The 20,496-nt window shown below is 41.2% G+C and overlaps 1 protein-coding gene across 13 annotated transcripts in view; it reads right to left on the bottom strand.

Moving 5' to 3' along the window:
• Positions 1–2,601: 2,601 nt before the first annotated feature.
• The window catches only part of rbfox1 (RNA binding fox-1 homolog 1), a 398,869-nt gene continuing 380,974 nt past the window's right edge, over positions 2,602–20,496 (bottom strand). For 12 of the 13 annotated variants that reach the window (XM_064314523.1, XM_064314524.1, XM_064314526.1 and 9 more), the window contains 2 exons: positions 7,258–7,333; positions 2,602–5,565 (listed from right to left, as the gene is read on the bottom strand). In XM_064314523.1, coding sequence (XP_064170593.1) covers positions 5,443–5,565; positions 7,258–7,333 — 199 coding nt within the window. In that variant the 3' untranslated portion in view covers positions 2,602–5,442. Of the gene's footprint in view, positions 5,566–5,635; positions 5,755–7,257; positions 7,334–20,496 lie in introns of those variants that run through there. The other variant, XM_064314522.1, reaches the window with a different exon arrangement.

Raw genomic sequence — 20,496 nt, 5'->3', positions numbered from 1 at the left:
TACGGTAAGCTGTCAGCGCAATGCTGTTTGGGCCTCCATTAAGGGGAATCACTTTAAACATAAACCAACCGGCAGCTGCTAATAAACTCCCTCCACAAATACCAGCCGCGGACGTGCCAGCCGACAGCAATAGAGATGCAGGCAGCCACTAATTACAAAATGAAGTCTGCAACGCTGCGGTCAAGGTGGAGAGGATTAAATATTGAAACAAGGGCACATACCGGGGCCCTGGGCTATGAGAGAGAGAGAAAGAGAGAGAGAGAACGTGAAAGGGAGATAAATTAAGAGAGAAAAGATGAGGGGGAAAAACACTTGGCTTTCATAATGAGCAAACACCCGACTGCAGTTGCTTTTATTTTTAAACAAACAAGTGTGAAGCACATTTCGTATGGTAATGACTGAACTTGCCCACTTTGCTCCATGGAACGAACAACTTGTCAATTTACAGAAATGTTCAAATAATTGTTTCGCTTTTCATTTTGCTCTAGTTGATAGACATGGGAAAATGTCGGGTAACCCCTGGTCAGCACTGCAAAATGATAATGATACAGTGTTAAGCATTTAAGCGTCTCCAATGTAATCTTACAAAGTTGAACTTGACAAGACAATTATGGGAAAAATCTGATATACTCTTCGATCTGACTATTATGACCTATGTAAGCAGCTGTGCATGCTTTATTACATGGTACTACAGGATGTAGCTGCTGTTTTGGCTCTACAAAAATCTAGATAAAAGCTTGAATTAATTACAGGAAGTAGAAATGTGTGAGGTTAATTAACCAGTAGCAGATGTCGACAGAAGCAGTGGGGTGACCGGCAAGAGGTGACCAGCCAATCAGAGCTCAACCCCTTGCAGCAGACTGACCTGCAAATGGTGACATGGCAATGAGAGCTTGTTGAGCCTGATCTCATCTTAGCGATGGTATTCAAATAAGAATATGAATTCTATTTGTGTTTGCCTGGGGCTACATACCATTTTCATCCCCAATTAGCCATTAGTTAATGAATGAGTTATTTCTAGAAATTCACCTGCAGTTCAACACAGAAGATATTTTGCATCCTCAAACAAGACAAGAAAAGATCTAATTAGAAAAAAAACTGGCTTGTGTAGGCAGTGATTTCTGACCCAGTTTGTTTCAGTAACAGACCTCAAGACAACAGGCCGACGCCCAGCCATTTAACACGGGACATAATACAGGAAATTAAATAAAATAATTAGATCCATTTTTGGACAGTGACCAAGTGCTGCTTCTAGAAAAGGGAAGCGGAGAAGGCTTCCGCACCCCCTCTTTCTCTCTCTCCTTCTCTCCCTCAGGACCGGCGCGAAGAATTGTAGGAGAGGACTGCCGCTGCTAATGGAATTAATAACAATTTTTTAAAATTACGTCTGTGACGCGCGACTCCAGAAGTGTGTTAATTATTGATCGCCCATTTCTGCGAGGGCAATTCGTAATTACCCCGCATAATGCGGCTCCTTCATCACATTTAAACATTTAGATTGCTTCTCTTTTCCCATAACCTCATTGGCTGTGTTTTTATAATTACACAAATCAAATTGAAACTTGGGGGCTGTGGGGTGGGTGTATATAAACTCTATACATATTTTATACCGCTTCATTTGTGTGTGCTATTCAGTGACTCATTTCCTGCAAAATGGCTGTGTAACCTCACAACATTCACCTTTTAAAATTAAGACAAATTGTTACATTTGTGAAAAACAAATACGAGTAGGTAAATAACTTAGCAGCTGGCTAGCTAATCAGTGCAGCTAATTGTCTTTGTCAGACATAACATTAAAAACAAAGCGAGTGATATTTTGCCTTGAATACCAGTGGCGATGACCCCTTTTCCATTTGAAATACAGCCAATATTTAATTCCTGAAATACATATTCACATATGATTAATATTTCATATAACTTGAAATCTTAATTATAGTAACTGAAGAATATTACCAGCATGTCAAGGAAATATTATTACTGTAATAATATACTAATTGATTTGTTAAATATTAACCAATTGATTAATAACCCATTTTTAAATGTAGTTTTTACAGTGATAGAATGTACTAATGCACTAAAGTGTTTTCGAAAAAGGCAAATCAAAATTTGCACCAAACTTATCCAAACTTTCAAACTTGCCGCAGTAAAAAAAAATCAACAATTCTGATGTGTGATAAAAAAAAAAAAACTTTCAAATTCTCCTTACCTCAAACGTTTTCATTTGACCTGACATAGTTAGCTCTTCATGTAGCCTGCCTGCAGATTAGAGTTATCTACATGGCTGCAATCCCCGTGTTTCCCCGTGTCATTTTTCCTGATTAATAACAATAATAAAAATGCACACTGCACCTTTACCAGAGACATTTATTTTTTAATTAATTTCCACAAAACAAAAGAGAGAAACATGAACAAAGAACCATACATGCAGGGTGAACAAAGAAACCCAAAATAGGGATTATATTTGGGGTCTCACCCTACAAACAGCGACTCTGGAGAAAGGACATATTATACTCACCCCCCCCCCCCCCCACCCACTTTTTCCAAAAAATAAAATAAAATAAAATAAAATAATAATAATAAACAAACCACACCAGCACAGCGTTCCCTTATCTTGTGAAACTTTATTGATGGTTATTGGTTAGCGGGTCATATTGCATGCACATACGATGACAAGGAGAATGCCTGGTCACAACACATTTTCTTTTAAAAGCAGAAACTGTATAGAAGAGTCACGGCGGCAGGTAAGATATTTTTTTACGGAGTTGCGCGATGTGACACGCCAGGTACACATGAGGACATCCGCAGCCGAGATCTAAGCTGCTGTTTTTTTTTTTTTTAAAGTTGTGTTTTATTTTTTGTTGTTTTTTTAATAAATACAAAAAAATGAGATATGTGACAAACACCTCAACTTAAGTTTTACTTGTAAACAGGACAGCATGAATGGAGTCTTTCTATATGCACAGACAAGCTGCAATTCTTCAAGGACACTTTGAGCCCTGACAACTTGCTTGTGTGGCACTTGTAATGTCCAAGTTATCATTATTTATATTTATATATATATATAGATATCCTTTTCACAAATTATACATATGCTGCTGATCAAACAGTTTCAAAATGTAAAGACAATGTTCTATAAAATAATACAAAGAATGTGGCATTAAATATAATATCAAAACAAAAAGGCAAATGCACCAAAACAAATATAAAAAAAACTAAATTAAACAGAATAATGTCTCAAAAGCCAAGAAGCTAAGAAAAATTGCAGGTTGTGTGTGCAACAACAATAAAGTCTAAAAAATATTAAGCTGACAAAAATACCATGATTATCTCTACATAATGATTGTGATACCTGTAAAATGTTCATATAAATCTGAATATGATTATCATGTAATTTCATAAAAAATGATACACCTCTCTCTAATAGGTCTACTAGGCTAACTCTAAAACATCATATGGTGTATTTTGTATAACAGAACATTTCCACTGCACAGATCAAATTGTATACATTGTTGTAGGTTTTCTTTTTTCTTTTTTTAAACTGGTACAAATAATTCTAGTTTTATTATTTTCCTTCTGAAAAACAAAAAGAGAAAATAGAAACAGTGCTTTTTCACCGTATTTGTTATTGTTTTTTTTTCCTCTCTCCCGTAATATAAAAGTCAGTAATAATATCAATTTATATACTGGAAGCAATATAAAAAGAACAACCTTTTTAATGGCCTAAACTAGTAAGGATTTGACTAGAGAACTAGATAAAGATTAAACAGTGAAGTACTGCCTTGGTTCAAAATCTTTAGGGGTTTTCCTAGACAGCTTCTATGCAAAATCTGAATATACAAGAGTAACAACCCAAGAACATAACCTTTGGCTTTGAGTAATGGATAATAGAAGATGATTAATATACTTAAAATACAGTGGTGCCCCTCCCCTCTTAACTGCTTTAATGAGGATCTACACTCATTCTCCATGCTGCACTCCAGTAATGCCAGGGCAAGGCCCCTGAGGAACCCCGAAATGGGCGGAGCTAACATAAGCTGTCAATCAGCTCCTACCAACCAATGAACAGCAGTTGCAAACTGAATGACGAGCATGCAAGTCCCCTTGTATGGAAGTCCCGCTGGAAGTCTCCACCAATTCCACAACTCTGTGTGTGGTGTTTTTTGACAGAGCTGGTTGCTTTACTGCACCAGACTGAGAAGATGGCAAAAGACCATTAGCAGTAACAACACGAGCGAACCATTAATTGCCTTTTGGGAAATGGGAGGCATACCCCATCATTACACATTACTTATGGTAACTTACCTATTATTAACTATCCTACCCAATGTAAACAAATCAAACACCATTAACTCTACATTTTCGTGATGCCTAGCTAGTAAGGTCCGTTCCAGTCAGAAAGGTAAGTGTTTCGTTGATAATTTAATGAGTAAGTCTTTCCCCAGTTAACCTTTTTAAAAATGCCAATAGAAGTGCCAGACATAGAGTTCATATACACCAGCAAAGCTACATTTCACTTGCTATTTCCTTCCTGCAGCAAATCGCTCGGAGACAGCTGCGAAAAAGCTCATGCACAGAACACGTGCTGTAGCCCAGTTCCTGCAGAACACGCGGTGATTGATGGAGACTTTGCTTTTAAATGGGCCGTGACTGCACTGGCCGTTAAAAGCGAGTGGGGATTCTAATAAGACCGCGGTCTCGTTCCGTCTACGCCTTCGACACCGTCCGTTTCCAATCCAACGGGTCATCGACGGCACGTGACAGCTCCGCCCATTTCGCGGGCCCGCCAAGCCTAGCCTTCCCGCCGCCGCCCATCCTGCCACCATCCCCCGCTCTCCAGCGCGTCCAGCTCTGAGGCTAGCGTACCCGCCCCCACCCCAATATATTCCCTTTACACCCTTCATATACAAACCAAAATATTATCAAATTAAGAACAATTAAAAGCAAAAAAACGAAAAAAGCAAACAACAATGACTCTTGTAGTCACTTACACTCTTACAAAACATGAGAACCCCAAATGACTTAATATTTATCATACATAGTTTAATTTACAATGAGAAAAGCACACGTGATTGTGGCCTTAAATTGTGTTTCATATATATTTTTATGTATTTTTTTTTTTTAGATTTTATATCTAGCAGCTTTCTAGATCACCACAGAAACCTCTACAGCCAACAATCTATGTATTGTAACCTTAAGAAAAATTAAAGACCCCACAATATTAAAATACACCAAACAAAATATCAGAGGTATAAGATGAAAAATATCTGTCCCTCCCCCCTCTCTTAAGAGGTGCTAAAATGATGCACTACTGCATGTATTGCAATACCCAGGCCTCAAAAAAAGTTTCTCTTGTTAATCCCCAACTGGAAGGTTCTCAGATCTTTTTTTTTTGTTTGTTGTTTTTCTTCTTCTTTTTTACATTTGTGTTTTTTTTTGGGTCGTTCAGTATGGCGCGAAACGACTGTATCCCCCGCGATATATACTAGCCTGCAACGAAGAAAGAACCAGACCCACATCGTCCGCGTGGCTCCGAGTCTTGGCATCGGTCAGCGGTGCGAAAGCATTCTGAAACAAAGCGAGAGCTTTTTAATCCGCTTCCCTTCGGCGTGACCCCCCCCCCCCCCTTCCCCCCCCAACCTCCTCCGGACGCCTCGCTCTCATGCCATTATACATACCCCCGATGACATCACCCCCGGTCCGCCATGCAGCAAGCACACCACAAGCCATCGCATGCCAGGCAAGTGCACTTAACTACTTCAAAAGTACAACAGAGAACAAACGGTTAACGGATGGACGTATGGAAAAATGAATCGAGACGTCGACAGAGCATGACCACTGGGATCTTATATAGCAGCTATATCAGGGCCCTGGGATCTGAGTATCTACATACTTTTGGGGAACAGACAGAACTGCTGTGCTCCCGATATTAGCCATCGATAGATATGTCGGGCCTGTGAACTGATTAGAAGCACACTACCCAAAGTGTTGCTGACCAGCTGCTGCCTTTGATGCAATGCAGCTAGCTGAACTGATGCAGTAAAATACTGAATTTTTAACCCTTTTTTTCCACAAGCTATCAAGATATTTTCCAGGTTCCAGAGGGTTTCTGGTACTGGAAGACATGCCTTTGTTAATGTTTGCTGGTATTTAAGTTTTTGTAAATTAAAACGTCACTTAACAGAAAATTAAAAACTATTGTTAATGCTGAAATCTAGTAAGTTAGTGCACCTTTATTTTTTCTAAAATAGGAAAAAAGACACACGAGTAGTGCAAAATGTTACAGCATTAAAACAACTCTGACAGAATATATTTATTTCTCTTGGACATATATATATATATATATAGACATATGTTTCTGGTAGCTAATAATGGTGGCAGACCAATGATGCAGAAGACGTCAATATAATCTGTAACCACAAGTGCTGAAGGCTGTTTCCAGAAGCTTCCATAGGCACTGCTGAGGGACCTCCTTCTCCCATATTGTTTTACCAGCTCTCTTTTTTCCCCATTCAGCCATGGCCACTGCACCACTTAGGTGATGGATTTAATTATCAAAATGACTAATTATTCCATTAAGGAACACGCTCTGCTAGGTGATGCTCGCAAAATTAGAAATATAATAACCAACATGCACCACACCGCAAAAGGAATTAAGACATTTATCAAGTTTACGGGGAGGATTAATGTGACATTTCGGGTGCCGTTAGCACAAGAGACAAATTCAATTAGTTTAAAGTGAGGAGACGTCAGCCATGATAAAAAATCCATGCGCACAGAAGAATAGCAAATAAAAATATAAAGAGAGCATGTTACAGGGCTGCACACTGAGGGAGAGAGACAGAGAGATAGAGTAAGCAAAAGAGGGAGAGGGAAAGAGAGTGAGAGACGTCAGGTGTGATAAAACCCATGCAAACAGAAAAAAATAATAACGTGGAGGGCAATGGAGGTGGAAGCGGAGAGAGGAAGAGAGGGAGACAGAAACAGGGAGGACAGAAAAGAGAAATATCAGAAAAGAAAGATGGAGGGGAAAGAAAGGCAAAGGGAAAGTTGGAGGGAAAGGCAGTAAGAAGAGAGGGAGGGAGAGATAGAGAGAGGAGAGAGAGACAGAGAGACAGAGAGGGAGAGAGACAAAGATAGAGAGAGGAGAGAGAGACAGAGAGAGAGGTAGAGCGAGAGAGAGACAGAGAGAGAGAGAGAGAGAGAGAGGGAGAGAGAGAGAGAGAGAGAGAGAGAGAGAGATGGACATGTTTTGCTTACCATGGCACCAACGCTGTATGCGGCTGCCGGAGCAAGTGTGTGGTGGTAGGGGTCGGCAGCATAAACTCGTCCGTAACTATGGAAACAGAGAACGTCACGCTCAACAGTCACTTCTTTCAGTTTCATTAAAAGAGCAAAAACAAAAGATTCAACAAGAAAATACTTAACAATAGCTCCTTAATGGACCAAACAATGTCTATCCAACTATCAGTCACAGCATATTACTACCTTTACAAGGCAGTAATATATGCTAAAATATGGAATCCAAATTTCAGGAAATATGCCAGATAATAAGCAAAATTAAAATAATATGTATTTACTCTGTACAACATTCTGTAATTCTTTGGAGAGGCTTTCCGCAATATTTATAAAACTCATACAGTATGTAGGGAACATACATCTTATATTTTGCTTTTCATATTTGACACTATGCTATAATATAATCACTTCTTTAAAGTTAATACAGCAAAAAAATAAAAAATAAATAAAACAAACAAACAAACAAAAAACTGAATCATCTGATGACCCAACAAGATGGAGACACGGAGACATATGTAAGGTGCAGGACTATGTATGATCTATGCAATCATGCAGGAGCGTGCAGGGGCTGGGGTGGGGGCAGCTTCTCTCCCAAAAAACAAAATTAGGAAAAAAAAAAAAACTACAGGGCATTTTACGGAGGCAAAAGGCAATTTGCAGCTCTGCGCAACAGTCCATTACCCACAGTGTAGGTACGGCAACAGAATCAGAAGACGCTCTAAGCCCCGGTAATAAGCATAAGAAATGAATGGACAGAGAAGGCGCGGTCGCGTTTCTGTCTGGCTGAGTTTATGTGTGCCGCGCGGCGGTTTCACAGAGGCGGCGCGGCTCACATCAGCTCTGAGGGCGCGTGTTTACCGGGACGCCGCTTCGGTGTACAGTGCGTAGCGCTCTGCCATTTTCCCACTGGCCTCAAGGGGAGAGGGGATGACAGAAGTGCGTTATTAAGCCGCTTGCCGCAGCGATGCGATTCGCCATGCCACATTATCGCGACGCTGCCCATAAGCATTATCGAATGCAGTTTGTTAAACTCGCCCCGCACACCACTTGAGCAATGTCAAAAAGCACTCGCAGGTGTCAGATCCATGATTCATGAAGGCCAGACAGCGCATGGGGGGGGGGGGGGGGGGGGGTGGAGGGTGGGGGGGGGGGGGGGGGGGGGGTTAGTGGGGAGAGAACCTGCAGCAATCGTGGCAAGTGCTGAAAATACAGTCAATGAAAAACGAATTTCTGTAATCGAATGGCGTGCGTTCGATCTTTCTTGACGAAATCTAAATTGCCAGTCTGCGTGCACTCAAGTTCAATACAGTGTGGGGAAAAATAAATGAAATACGATGGTAAAAAAAAAAAAAAGCTAAACTAGAATTCAATTGTCTGTTTGGGGTTTACTCTAACAACAGACTAAAAAGCAGTTCTGCTATCTTCACGAGACAGAGCTTATTTTGGTGAAAAGACCAAAAAAGAAAAGACCCACAAATTCAGCAATCTGAGTGTCAGAGAGCCAGGAGGGTATTTGTCTTCCTCTCTCAAGTGCGACTGCTGCAGCTCGAATTTAAAGTTTGTATAAAAATGTAAAGAGGATGCAGGCTGGCTCTGGGAGAAAGGGAAACTCGGGGAAAGTGCTTGGTTGGGCAGGATGAGCATTTATTAAAGTGGACTCCGAGGATCCAATTCTAGTTGGGTTCAACAAAGATTTTCTACGTTCTGTCCCATGTGGCAAAATAGCAGTTATTTAGAAAACAGATTTCTGTCTACCTCACAGTGGTGGTGTAGGGGCTAATAGTCACAGTAGATGTATATTTGCTCAGTACATTGAATACATGCAGAAACTTTGGATGAATCTTTCTACAAGCATACGCATACCGCATGTCCACTCATAAGGCTGCAATGAACTAGCAATCATAAACATGAATTATAAAGGACTACTGTTATTTTTCAGAGAACCACCATAGCCACCCTCTAGGCACTAACTGACCAAAGTAAAACTTTATAATAAAAGGAATAAATAAGAATTATGTCAGCTATTTTTTTTATTTCTTCTGTCTGTAATTCATTTTTAACCAAGGTAGCACCAATTTCACCAATTTCAACCACAGCCAACAAAATTTAATGCTTCTGACAGCTAAGTGCATTTCTAAACTTTGCTCTGTCCTTCAATGCAATTCCGCTCAATTTTTGGACAATCCCTACAGAGTCAGTTATCTAGATTGTTCTGCATCCATTGAGCAAACAAGCTCCCTTGTTTCATAACCACTAAATCATGCATTACAAATGTTGTAGTCCAACCATAACTTTTACCATAAACCATTACATCATAGCCCTTTCCCAGAATGCATGCTTCTCCCAAGCATGCCTCAGAAGTCATTGTTGCACCGACAGCATCCAGTGCATTTAACTGCAGCTGAAGTATGAGCACACATCTGTTGCACTCCCCCATAAGCCAGTGAGCATGACATGTACCGACATGTACTTTCCACATGACATGTACTTACAGGACAGCTAGTGGCAGTCAAAGTGGACAACGGGTAATCTGTGGCTGGTTGGGAGGAGCGGTGGTGTCCTGAGGAATTTAGCCTGACTTAATCCCACCCTTCTCATAGGATACACCCAATATTGTGGCACCCACCATTGGACACTCCCAGGCATGAACAGCCAATGACACTGTGGGACCAGTGGACACTCCCAGACATGGATAGCGAATGACAGAGCCAAGGCTGTGGTGATTTGGTTACAGGATCCAGCCTGCACTTGTTGTGAATGCCTTCACCAACTGAGCCATTTGGGAGCTTCTTCAATATTCCCTCAAGAACAAATCAGCGATAGAAAAGCACAGCCGGTAACTGACAAACTGCATATGCTGCAGAGACGGCGCCGCAGAGATCACGCGCGATGTCAGCGGGGGCGATCCCAGCTAGCGCAAAAACCCGACCGCACATTTTTTACAGCGCTGACAGTAAGGTCTCGCAAGGTTGAGGTGAAGGAAAAAAGTGGTAGCAGTATTTTACAATGTTCATTTTTTACCACCCCAAACCACAACTTTTGAGCCGCACTGTAAATAATTCCAGTTCGATATTTATGCTCGTCTTCCCCACAGGGAAATGTTTCAAATATGCGTTTGCGACCTGACAAAATCAAGAATACAACAACAACAACAACAACAACATTTTAACAGCTACATTTTAGTAACTTCCCACAACTTCAAACAACCTTTTTAAAACTAGGAAGGGTCTGGGAGCAGCAGCATCCAGTCAGGCCCTTCTGCAACGTGCCAACATCAGTGCTGTGAGGTGACGAAGGCGAGGGTTCAGCCTGGCTTCCGCTTCCCTTCTTTATTACTAAACGCGCGGCTCATCATTTTTAACCCCCTTCACCCCTCGTCTCACTCTCTCTCCGTCTGTAGTGTGGGTTATGGGAGTGGAGAAGAAAGCCTCGCGTTTGTTTCTGGAGTTAGAGAAAGAGGAACCCCCTTCTTATTTTTCTTCTACTCTTTCATTTCTTCCAGCTGTGTCACTGCCCGTTAGTTTTCCTCTCTCTCTCTCCCTCCCTCCCTCCCTCTCTCTCTCTCTCTCTCTCTCTCCCTCTCTCTCTCTCTTTCTCTCTCTCTCTCTCTCTCTCTCTCTCTCTCTCGCTCTCTTTCATTCTCTCTCTCTCTCTCTCTGTATAGTGTGAGTAATATGTCTTGGAATGTAATTAGGACTGCAGCCTCGGCTCTTGATTAATCACAGGGAGGCTCACGATGTAAGATGGCTCCGGGCTCTGGGTCTCTATTGCAGGAGGCTGAGCGGCAGGAGCCTGAAGAACTGAGCCAGGCAGTACCAGATAACGAATTACAAAGCAACAAACAAAACGCTTGAGGTCAGACTGGATATAACAAGCCACAGGAGGAAGGAACTGTCAGACACTTCCCGGGCTGGTGATTGAGTGGGACGCTCCCGATGATGAGAAAAGATAGGGTCAGAGCTGTCTTTGCGGTTTTGTTTGAGTTTTTTTCTCCCCCTCCCTCCCTCCTATACTGTGTTCTTCTTCTGCTGACGAGTCAAGACATTTTGGTTGTTGAGGTTTAATCTGCAATCTAGGCCCTGGAAATAAATTACCTACAGATTTAAAATGCTTCAACCTCAATCTAATTTGAACCGCAAGGTGGAGAAAACATATTAAAGCAAGGAAAATCAATCGTTATTACTTTTTATTCTCGCCACACACAAGATTTTAATGTGAACTTTCCAAACTTCAGCAAAATGTAAATACACATACACACATGCGCACGCATGCACGCAGAACAGTAGAGAGATAGACAGATAGATCTACACACACACACACACACACACACACACTACACTCAGTTAATAGAAACTTAACAAAAATTAATAGAAATAACAAAATGTAAAATTGCACTAAAATTTCTAGTGGACTATTTAATGATGCGATCCCCAATTGCCCCCCTGTTTTCTGGCAAGTGCCAAATTTCCCCAAATCCCTTTAGATCTTTGATTGACAGGGAGTTTCGTTGTCTCATGTGTCATGTGATAAAGAACCTGGGTTATCTGCTCCTCTGGGCCTGATTGGGTCTGCACTGGGGCTCTGGACCAGATAAGAGCCAATCAGAAGGCAGAGTACTGGCCTGAATATTTACTTACTCTTTGTGATTAGAAAGCTAATCCATAGACGATTAGCCTAGACACTTAAAATCACTCTGTCTGCCTTTCTAGAGAGATGCTGGGCAAAGACTTCTGCTTGACCTGTAATATCTCAGTTTACCAGGGTGAAGTTTGAAGTCTGTTCACAGTTCAAACTATAAACAAATGAACAGCACTGTTATGAAGATTGGTGAGATGCACAGAGGATTTTTCAAAATTAATATTTAAAGAAAAAACGACAAATAGTTATAATAGCTATGCTACATTTACCGCAATCTACAAAGCCAATAAAATAATACTCTTAATATCAGTTCTTCCATTTTTAAACTTGAAAAAAAAAAAACTTTAAAAGCTGTACATGGCCACACAATAAAGACACCACAGCATTATTGATCAAAACCAAACATATATTTCTGTGTGACACTTTCATAAGGAGCAAGACATATATTAGTCTGCATATCCTATGGGAGCACGCAGCTGATGCTTTCACACTGCTGCCTGGTAGGACACTATCTGGCACAGGCAGATTTCTGAGCAATGACACAGGACTACCTTACCTACCAATCCCTTCCTCCCTGAGTAATACTATGGCCATCTAGTCACTGTTCAGTCTGACTCCATGATGCAGATTCAATCCCAAAAACAGAGCACCACTACACAAACAACGGGAGTCCGCTCTGCCTTTTGGCAGACATCTACAAGTGTTTTCACACATTCCAGAGCCGTAAGAGCTGGGTGTTCTTTTTTCTTCTCATGAGGACACGAAGTTCGGCTAACTAGCAAAGCGAACACTCTCAAAAACGACGTGCTAATATTAAACACACTTTCTGCGTTACTTTCAATACCTTTTCTGTCAAAGTTGCTACTTTTTGTGTTACAATTATACAGTTATATACTATATAAGTGTTACAGAGACAGACGTTTTGTCAGACTGTTTTTTCCTTAACTAGACATGAAGTTGTATTAAAAAGCGACACACTATGTGTTGTTTTAAACACATCGGTTTTGAGAGTGAAGGTAAAGTGAGACACAGCAACATGGCTAATGAACTGACTATGAAGAAGTGAGCTAATGCATCACATGAAGTAATAATCTTTAAGATTATTAAAGATATATGTTTAACTGCATAAATATCTACAAATGAAAAGGCCTTAATCATCCCTATTGTATTTTAAAGCAACATTTACTTAAATGCATCATTTACAGACAAAAGGCTCAGCTGTTTTATTCAGAAGTTTTAATTACATAAAACAAAAATATTTTAATTGACTGATACAATGGGCTTGTCATCTATCGACAAAGGTTTCCAAGCAAAGCACTGACACTGAATATAATCACGCAAATAAATACTTCACTTCAAATATTCAAAACACAGAGGAATAGTCCAATATGATGACCAAACATTTCATACACTTTTATTTCGTTTTTCCCTCCACTGTTGTATCACTGCTTTCTAAGAAGTTCAGCTTCAAAATGATTATTTGACTGCTCGCCTGAATATATTCAATTTGACTTCAGGGGTTTATTTTACAGATTGTGTGGACAGCACTTTTCTGCGCTTGCTTTAGAAGTCATTAGTCACAATGCTTCTCAGTGCACATCTGTCAGAATGTAATGTACAGCACCTTCTATTTTAAATCTCATCCAAATATATCTTAAAATATGCTGGGGCAAGGCACTGAGACAGTTAGCTTGTCAGTTATGAATATATCGAAAGGATTATTCAAAAGCTCACTGGAACCTTCTCCAAGTTCCAAATAATAGACTTCTAAGTGGACACAGTAACTTATCTGACAAAAAAAAAACTAAATAAAAAAATTTGAAAGGCTCAATAAATCAATAAATAAAAAAGCCACAAGCATTTTCTGATAACGTGTAGATGCTACAGATGCCCTGCACAAGACGTTCCCTGCATCTCCTTAATGCCCCAATCCTCACGGTCATGGAAGGCTGTTCATAGTCTTAAACGTGCGTTTCAAAAACAACAACATCAGCAGCAACAACAACAAAATCAAATGGAAATATTTCTGAAGGAGAGGAAGGAGGATATAAAGGGGCTTCTGGGGGAGTGGAGTGGAGTGGGGAAGGGGGGGTAGGTGCAATGAACAGTTTTAAAAAAATGAATAATGAATTATAATGAAATAAACGGGGGGCGGAGGTGGCAGAACTTTCTGGCTCTCGCCCCTTGTGTTTATGGCATTACTCAGGAGCATGCAGGCCTAGGAAAGTAGTGCACTGGATGAGGTGGCTAAGGAATGAGGGAAGGACTCAGACTACCTGTCACGCACAGTATCTTCATGCATGTGCCAAACAGAGGCACTCATCTATATATGCATATACATATACGTATATATATATATATATACACATATATATATATATGTATATATATATATATATATATATATATATATATATATATATATATATATATATATATATATAAACACTGAGAAACAAAAAGCAATGAATAAATAAATAAAACATACCTGACTGAGGGCCTTAAATAAATAATAGGTGCTTACAGCTCTAAAAAAGAAAGCCCTGACTACTGGGTGCACGAACCGAGAAATAAATAATAAATAAATAAAAAAAAGTTAAAAAACAAAAAATAAATAAAAAAAGAAGCGTTTGCACCCTCATGGATTTATAAAAGTATATATCGAGAGAGAAAGAGAGAGAGTGAGGGTGAACCATTCATTCATTTATTTATTTTATTTCTTTTTACCTGAAGAGGTGTTACAAGAAATTTCGTCTGCTGCAACGAAGAGGATATGATTTCTGCAAGAGAAGATAGAGTTCACAAGAGCGCTCGCGGGCCGAGGGGATGTGCTGAAGGAGGGGGGCGGGGTGGGGGACGGGGGACGGGGGACGAGGGGGTGGGGGGTGAGTGGGGTGCTTGGCAGCAAATGGACTTCAGCTCACAAGCAGAAAAAAGAAACAGGGAATTCCCTGCACAACAGCCCCCGAAACCACACGCAAGACGACCCCCGGGTGGCTGGGTATGGGGAGGAAAAGGGCATGCTGGGATTGTTTACAGAAAGGGAAAGAAATGACTCAAAGAAAAAAAAAGCCATAGAATAAAACGTGAAGATAAAACAAAAAATTAATAGTGTAGCGCAGAGTACATGGCTCAGCCTATGTTATTTTTCTTATTGGAGGTGGGGGGGGGGGGGCGGGGGAAGGGGCAGGAGTTGATATAGTCGAAACCACAATGCTAACAGGCATCTCCACAAACACAATGTGCTCATACAGCAGCTTTCTCATGAATGAGAAATGCATAAAGCGTGGACACACACAGTAGTACAGTGCTGAGCGCGCCGTGGGCCATTTACAGCTCTGTCGTAAGCTAGCGCAGACATCGTTTGGCACGGCAACACTGTAGTGACCAGCGTCGAGGCTCTAACATTAGCTCTGGGTCCATTCACATACATTTAAAATAGCAAGAACTAAAAGTAAAACCTCGCTAGAGGCCTCATATAATTACTCTCTCTCATCGCTTTTTTGCACCAAATTTTTTATGTAAATGAATTACACCGACATGAGGTCTTGCTTTCCCGGCAGAGCATATAAGTCACTAGATAACTACTGCAAATACACAGTATTTTCTGTGTGTAGTAATGGTAGGTAGGTAATCTGTAGATTAACTGACGTTATTAGAGTTGAGTTACCGAAATGTACTTTTATTTGGGCTCAGTAATTTGAATCCTAGGCATCACTGTGTTGCTCAGCTAGCATCTAAACAGCTCAGAGGCAGGGTTAGGGCTATGCGTTTCACACTTCCATTTGCAGGCCCCATAGCAGATCGGACGTGCTGGCGAGGTGATAAAGACACTGTCGCTCTGCTGTTAAATTACCTGAACTCAGTTTACCTTTTTCAGCTGAGATTCAGTTTCCTGTGTGCCAGTTTTTCCCCAACTCTGTGTGTGTGAGTGTGTGTGTGCGTATGTGTGCGCGCGCGTGTGTGTGTGCATGCTTGCGTGTGAATATTTCAGTGTTCACTGCCACAACCTCCACTATCAGTCCAGGAGAGAGAAGACAAGCATGCGCTCTCCTCCAAAGCATGCAATTTCAGCCGCCGCTTCTAATCACGTCCAGTTCTCCAGTCGCGCTCACACGGACATGAGTCAGAGGGCGACGCCTCACGCGCAGATGGGCTAACAGGTGTGCACGGTCGGGGTTGGCCGGGGCGCGACGAGACACCGTCATCCTCCCTCCCAGTGGGACGCTACGGCCAATCACGCGTCACCCCACAGGGCTGCCAGCCCCTGGCACAGCCCTGATTTGACACCTGAGCGCGGGGCCCGCCCACGCACTAGAACCGTGCATTAACAGCCTGGACCCCCCAGCAGCCCCACGGTGTGTTTTCATAGCAGCAGATCACACTCATGGTTCACACTCCCTTCCTGGAGTGACCTCCAATTAAACCTCGTCATGGTGTATTTTTCTATTATTTTTGTACAATTAGATTCACGGAAAGGGTTAAATTGGGGTATTAGCTTGAGGTTTATTTCCCCTGTTCACCCTGTGAAGTACTTGGAGATCATGCAATGAAAAGTGCTACATAATTAATAAATATTATTTTATTTTTTTTACAATACAATAATTTAGGTGATAGCTGAATTTACTAAACTATACCTGAGAAGATAAAACAACATACAAAAATAAACTGAATGCAGTTCACCATATTATATTTTTGTGGGGGGAATACATGTGGGGACTGCACTTACTAACTCCACCCGTTATTAGAATGTTATGACATACTGCACATGTCACTGAGCTACAATAATCTGCGCATTTAATCAGGTATCCCAGCTTTCTCGTCTGTTGGCATTGGTATATATGGCTAATCAAGTGAGTGAGCTGAACTCTTAAAGAAACTGATTCCACAAGCTTTCAGCAATTCAGTTTTTGAATTGTTGAATGTAAGTTAACTATATTTCTACATGCACAGTTCAAAGAGATTTATAACTAGATTATGAGTAAGACGTTTAAACAGTAGCTTTTAAAAATCATAGACCCATTCCCAGCAGCAAAAGATTAAGTCATACTGTCATTTCACAAACCCACAGTCAATCATCTAAATTGCATTGAAATTATAATTAGTCATTAGAATCAAAAAGAAGCGAACGGTCTCCTTGAGTGAGTTTGGATTGAATCTAGTCCTTTAATCTTAAAGGCCTTTGTCTTTTACATCAACACTGCCATAGCCTGCTGGTGCAAACTCTACGGCCAGGAGCAGGACGGAAATAGTGTTTAGCGCAAGCATGCAGCTACAGCACGGGCAGCTATGAGGAAGGGCTTCGGCATATGTATGGAATAGTGCATGCGTTACATAGCACATGCGGATATCCACTGGAACAGGAAATGACATCCCTGAGAGCACAGAGAAGCCACACGACACCACAGCTTTCAAAGCTGACAGACTGTCAATACGGCTACGTGTTTACAACAAACAGGGTCCAGCACATATCTAACACACTGGCCCAGTCACATGACCTTCTAACACACTGGCCCAGTCACATGACCTTCAACATCAGCACAGGCCAAATATAAAGAGCATTAAACTCAAATATTCACAAAAAATAAAAATTTGTTCTGTAGTTCAAAATATGAGATTTTTCTCCTAATGAGAGTTCCAGCAACTGCACTCCCAAATTCATTTAATTTCTTTAAAATAAATAATTTATCAAATAACCAAACCAGTTAAATGAAAACCCCCATGCAATTACACTGCAATGTAATCCACCAATGCTGACTAATTTCTCACAAATAATTGATACAGTTATTAATAATTCTATTATTCCAGTCTATGTAAAAAAAAAAAAAGAAATTAAAAGATTTATGACTTCAGAATACCAATTTGCTCCTTGCTGTCATGAATTAGTTTTAATGAAACAATAATCTTGCTGCAATTTCAATATTCCAATGAACATCTGTTGAATGCAAAAGTTTTCTCATTTTAGATTCACTTGTGTGCTCTTGACAAGCATTAAGCAACACTTATAAACACTTACAGAACAGTTATTAATGCTTATAAAGCATCACACTGCTGCTACTCCTGACCATTAAAATTAAGTCACATGTTGCTCACTAATAAATGTTATGTCGGCCTGGCAGTGATTGCACCAGTGAAAGGAAATCATATAAATATTGCTCAATGATATTTAAAATAATAAAAAAATAAAACACTGGTAAAACACTCAACCAAAACACTCGACTTAAAAGCTGGTCACCCCACCACAATAATAACAATCATCGTGACATCAATTTGTTTTCAGAAGAACGACTTTAAAAACAATCATTTATGAATTGTATGTTCAGTGTTGCAAAGTGATACACACACAAACCATGGCTTGTCAGTTACAGACAAAAAAAGCAAAGACACACTACAGGGATGAGCAGACACTACAGAGACACGTCCAAAACTCTAGCATACAGGAAGACCACAGTGAACAACACAACTACTTCCAGGTCACTGCCCGCCGGTGCGTAAAGCACAGAGGGAGGCCGGAAAGCCACACACAAAAAAGAAAGACACTGCAACACTGTCTACCAGGACTTAGGGACTGCATGAGCAAAAGCTCAATATCCGTCACTGCCTTAACTGTCACATTTTAGCTCGATCTGTGTTAGCGACACCCTACCGGATTACCACAACACCACAGTGAAACTACACAGTTATTTTACAACATCAAAAAAAGCAACGCATTTTCTTTTCCGGAAAGACACGCAAAACAAGTACAAGTGGCAAGTGTCTCACAGCAGGGACTGCATAAGAACACTAATTACAGTAAGAGTGAGAATTCTAGAACCATCCGCGGTAACAGCTGAACCAATTACACTGAGCGACGCATAAAACTAGCTTTTAAACGTATCCTGTATTAAACAAAGTAGGCAGAGCAGTGCTGCTCGAGAACAAATAAGATTACAAGTTTACCTATATATAGCCAAGTAGGTCAACCGACAACTCGGTTCTCATTTGCTCAGACGATCAGGGGAACCAAGGTGGTTAGGGAACGCGAGGAATTGTGCAGCCAATCAATTGCGGGGAGGATGATTTACGCCGTTCTATGTTTAAACAAAACCGCGTATTTATAGAGTAGTCGCTGAGCCAGCAGAGGGGACAGGGGAAGATATAAATATCTGTGCAACATCTTTGGGGGTTGGACTACGTACACCTGTTCGCCAGTGTCGCTGCAGGCCTGCGTAAAGCATGCACATTAACACCGACACTCCGCACGCATGCACGCACGCGCGCAGCCACCGAAACCAAACGCTCCGCTTCAGACATGAGGCATGCAACGGCGCAGGAGGACACACAGAGGACACAGACATGTATTCGTATAGAAACGAACAAACAAACAAACAAACAAACAAAAAAAACATCATCTTTGGGGCCTCCTCGCTGCAACACGACATGCACGTCGGAACTGTTCACGGGCCGCCCTCTAACATGCATGAAACACGGAATGCCGGTGATCGTGCCTGCCGGCTGTGATCACTATTTAAGCTCCAGACAGGGTCATTCCTGAGTCGGAACAACAACCGGTTCTGCTGACGTTCTTCTGAAGCAGCGAACAAATCGCCGTATTTCACGATCGATTATTAACGCTTCAAAGCTCGACCGTGTCGCATTCTAACAGAGGAGCCGACTAGGAAATAAACAGCCGTTTCTGATGGCAACTTTGAGGTGATTGGCCAGTGTAAACCCACCTTCCATTCACAGTGAGCAGCATACATAATGCACTATATATTCCCATCATGCAATGCGACACACACCACGCAAATGTGCACAGCCGACGTCCGTGCAGCACTACGAAGGGATACGCTGTGTAAATACAGAATGAATGCGGTCATCTAACTCAACATTCTCTCCCCACACATACACACACACAAACACTACATTTGCACACCATCAAATATTTTTCACACTTACGAACTGAACACAAATTTACAAACTTGCTGTATGTACAAAAACGTGGAACTGCATATTGGCTCTGCACAGATAGCAGCAAGGCCTTGCAGATGTAGGTCATGGCATTATATTCAGCTTCAGTTCTCTCCCGTGTCACAGAGGGGGGGGTGGCAACAAGAATCTATGCGGCTCCTGCCCCACTGCTAGAACCACAATGGCTGCTTTTCTCATTTCGAATGGAAGATTACAAGCAGGCCGAGGAACCGCCATTGTTGCATTCTGAGGTAGGTCAGCCAGGCCGAAAAATGTCAATGCACTCTTTTTTTAGACTTTTAACCCTTCGGTAGATGTGAGGGATAAACTTTAGGCTGTTCATTGAGTGAGTGCTTTCTATAATCTTAATATAATACCAGCCACCCACAGAGGTGAAATTAGCATGCAAACAGAAATGACTGAAGGTGGAATTCAGTGGGAGGGGTGTGTCAGAGTGCACCAGAGGCACCGCCCTCCACTCCATAATGTAGTTTCTTCAACAGCCATTATGTAAGAAGGAACAAGCAAAGGTAGGAACCCCCCAGTCTCCCTAGTCCATTTGGAAACAGCAGAATATGAAGAACCTTTTGGCTGGAGGAAATGGGTAGTTTT

Source organism: Anguilla rostrata, chromosome 17 (genome assembly GCF_018555375.3).
Source record: "Anguilla rostrata isolate EN2019 chromosome 17, ASM1855537v3, whole genome shotgun sequence".
Classification (NCBI taxonomy): Eukaryota; Metazoa; Chordata; class Actinopteri; order Anguilliformes; family Anguillidae; genus Anguilla; species Anguilla rostrata.
Note: the sequence above shows the minus strand (reverse complement) of the source record. Positions and strands in the feature narration are given on the sequence as shown.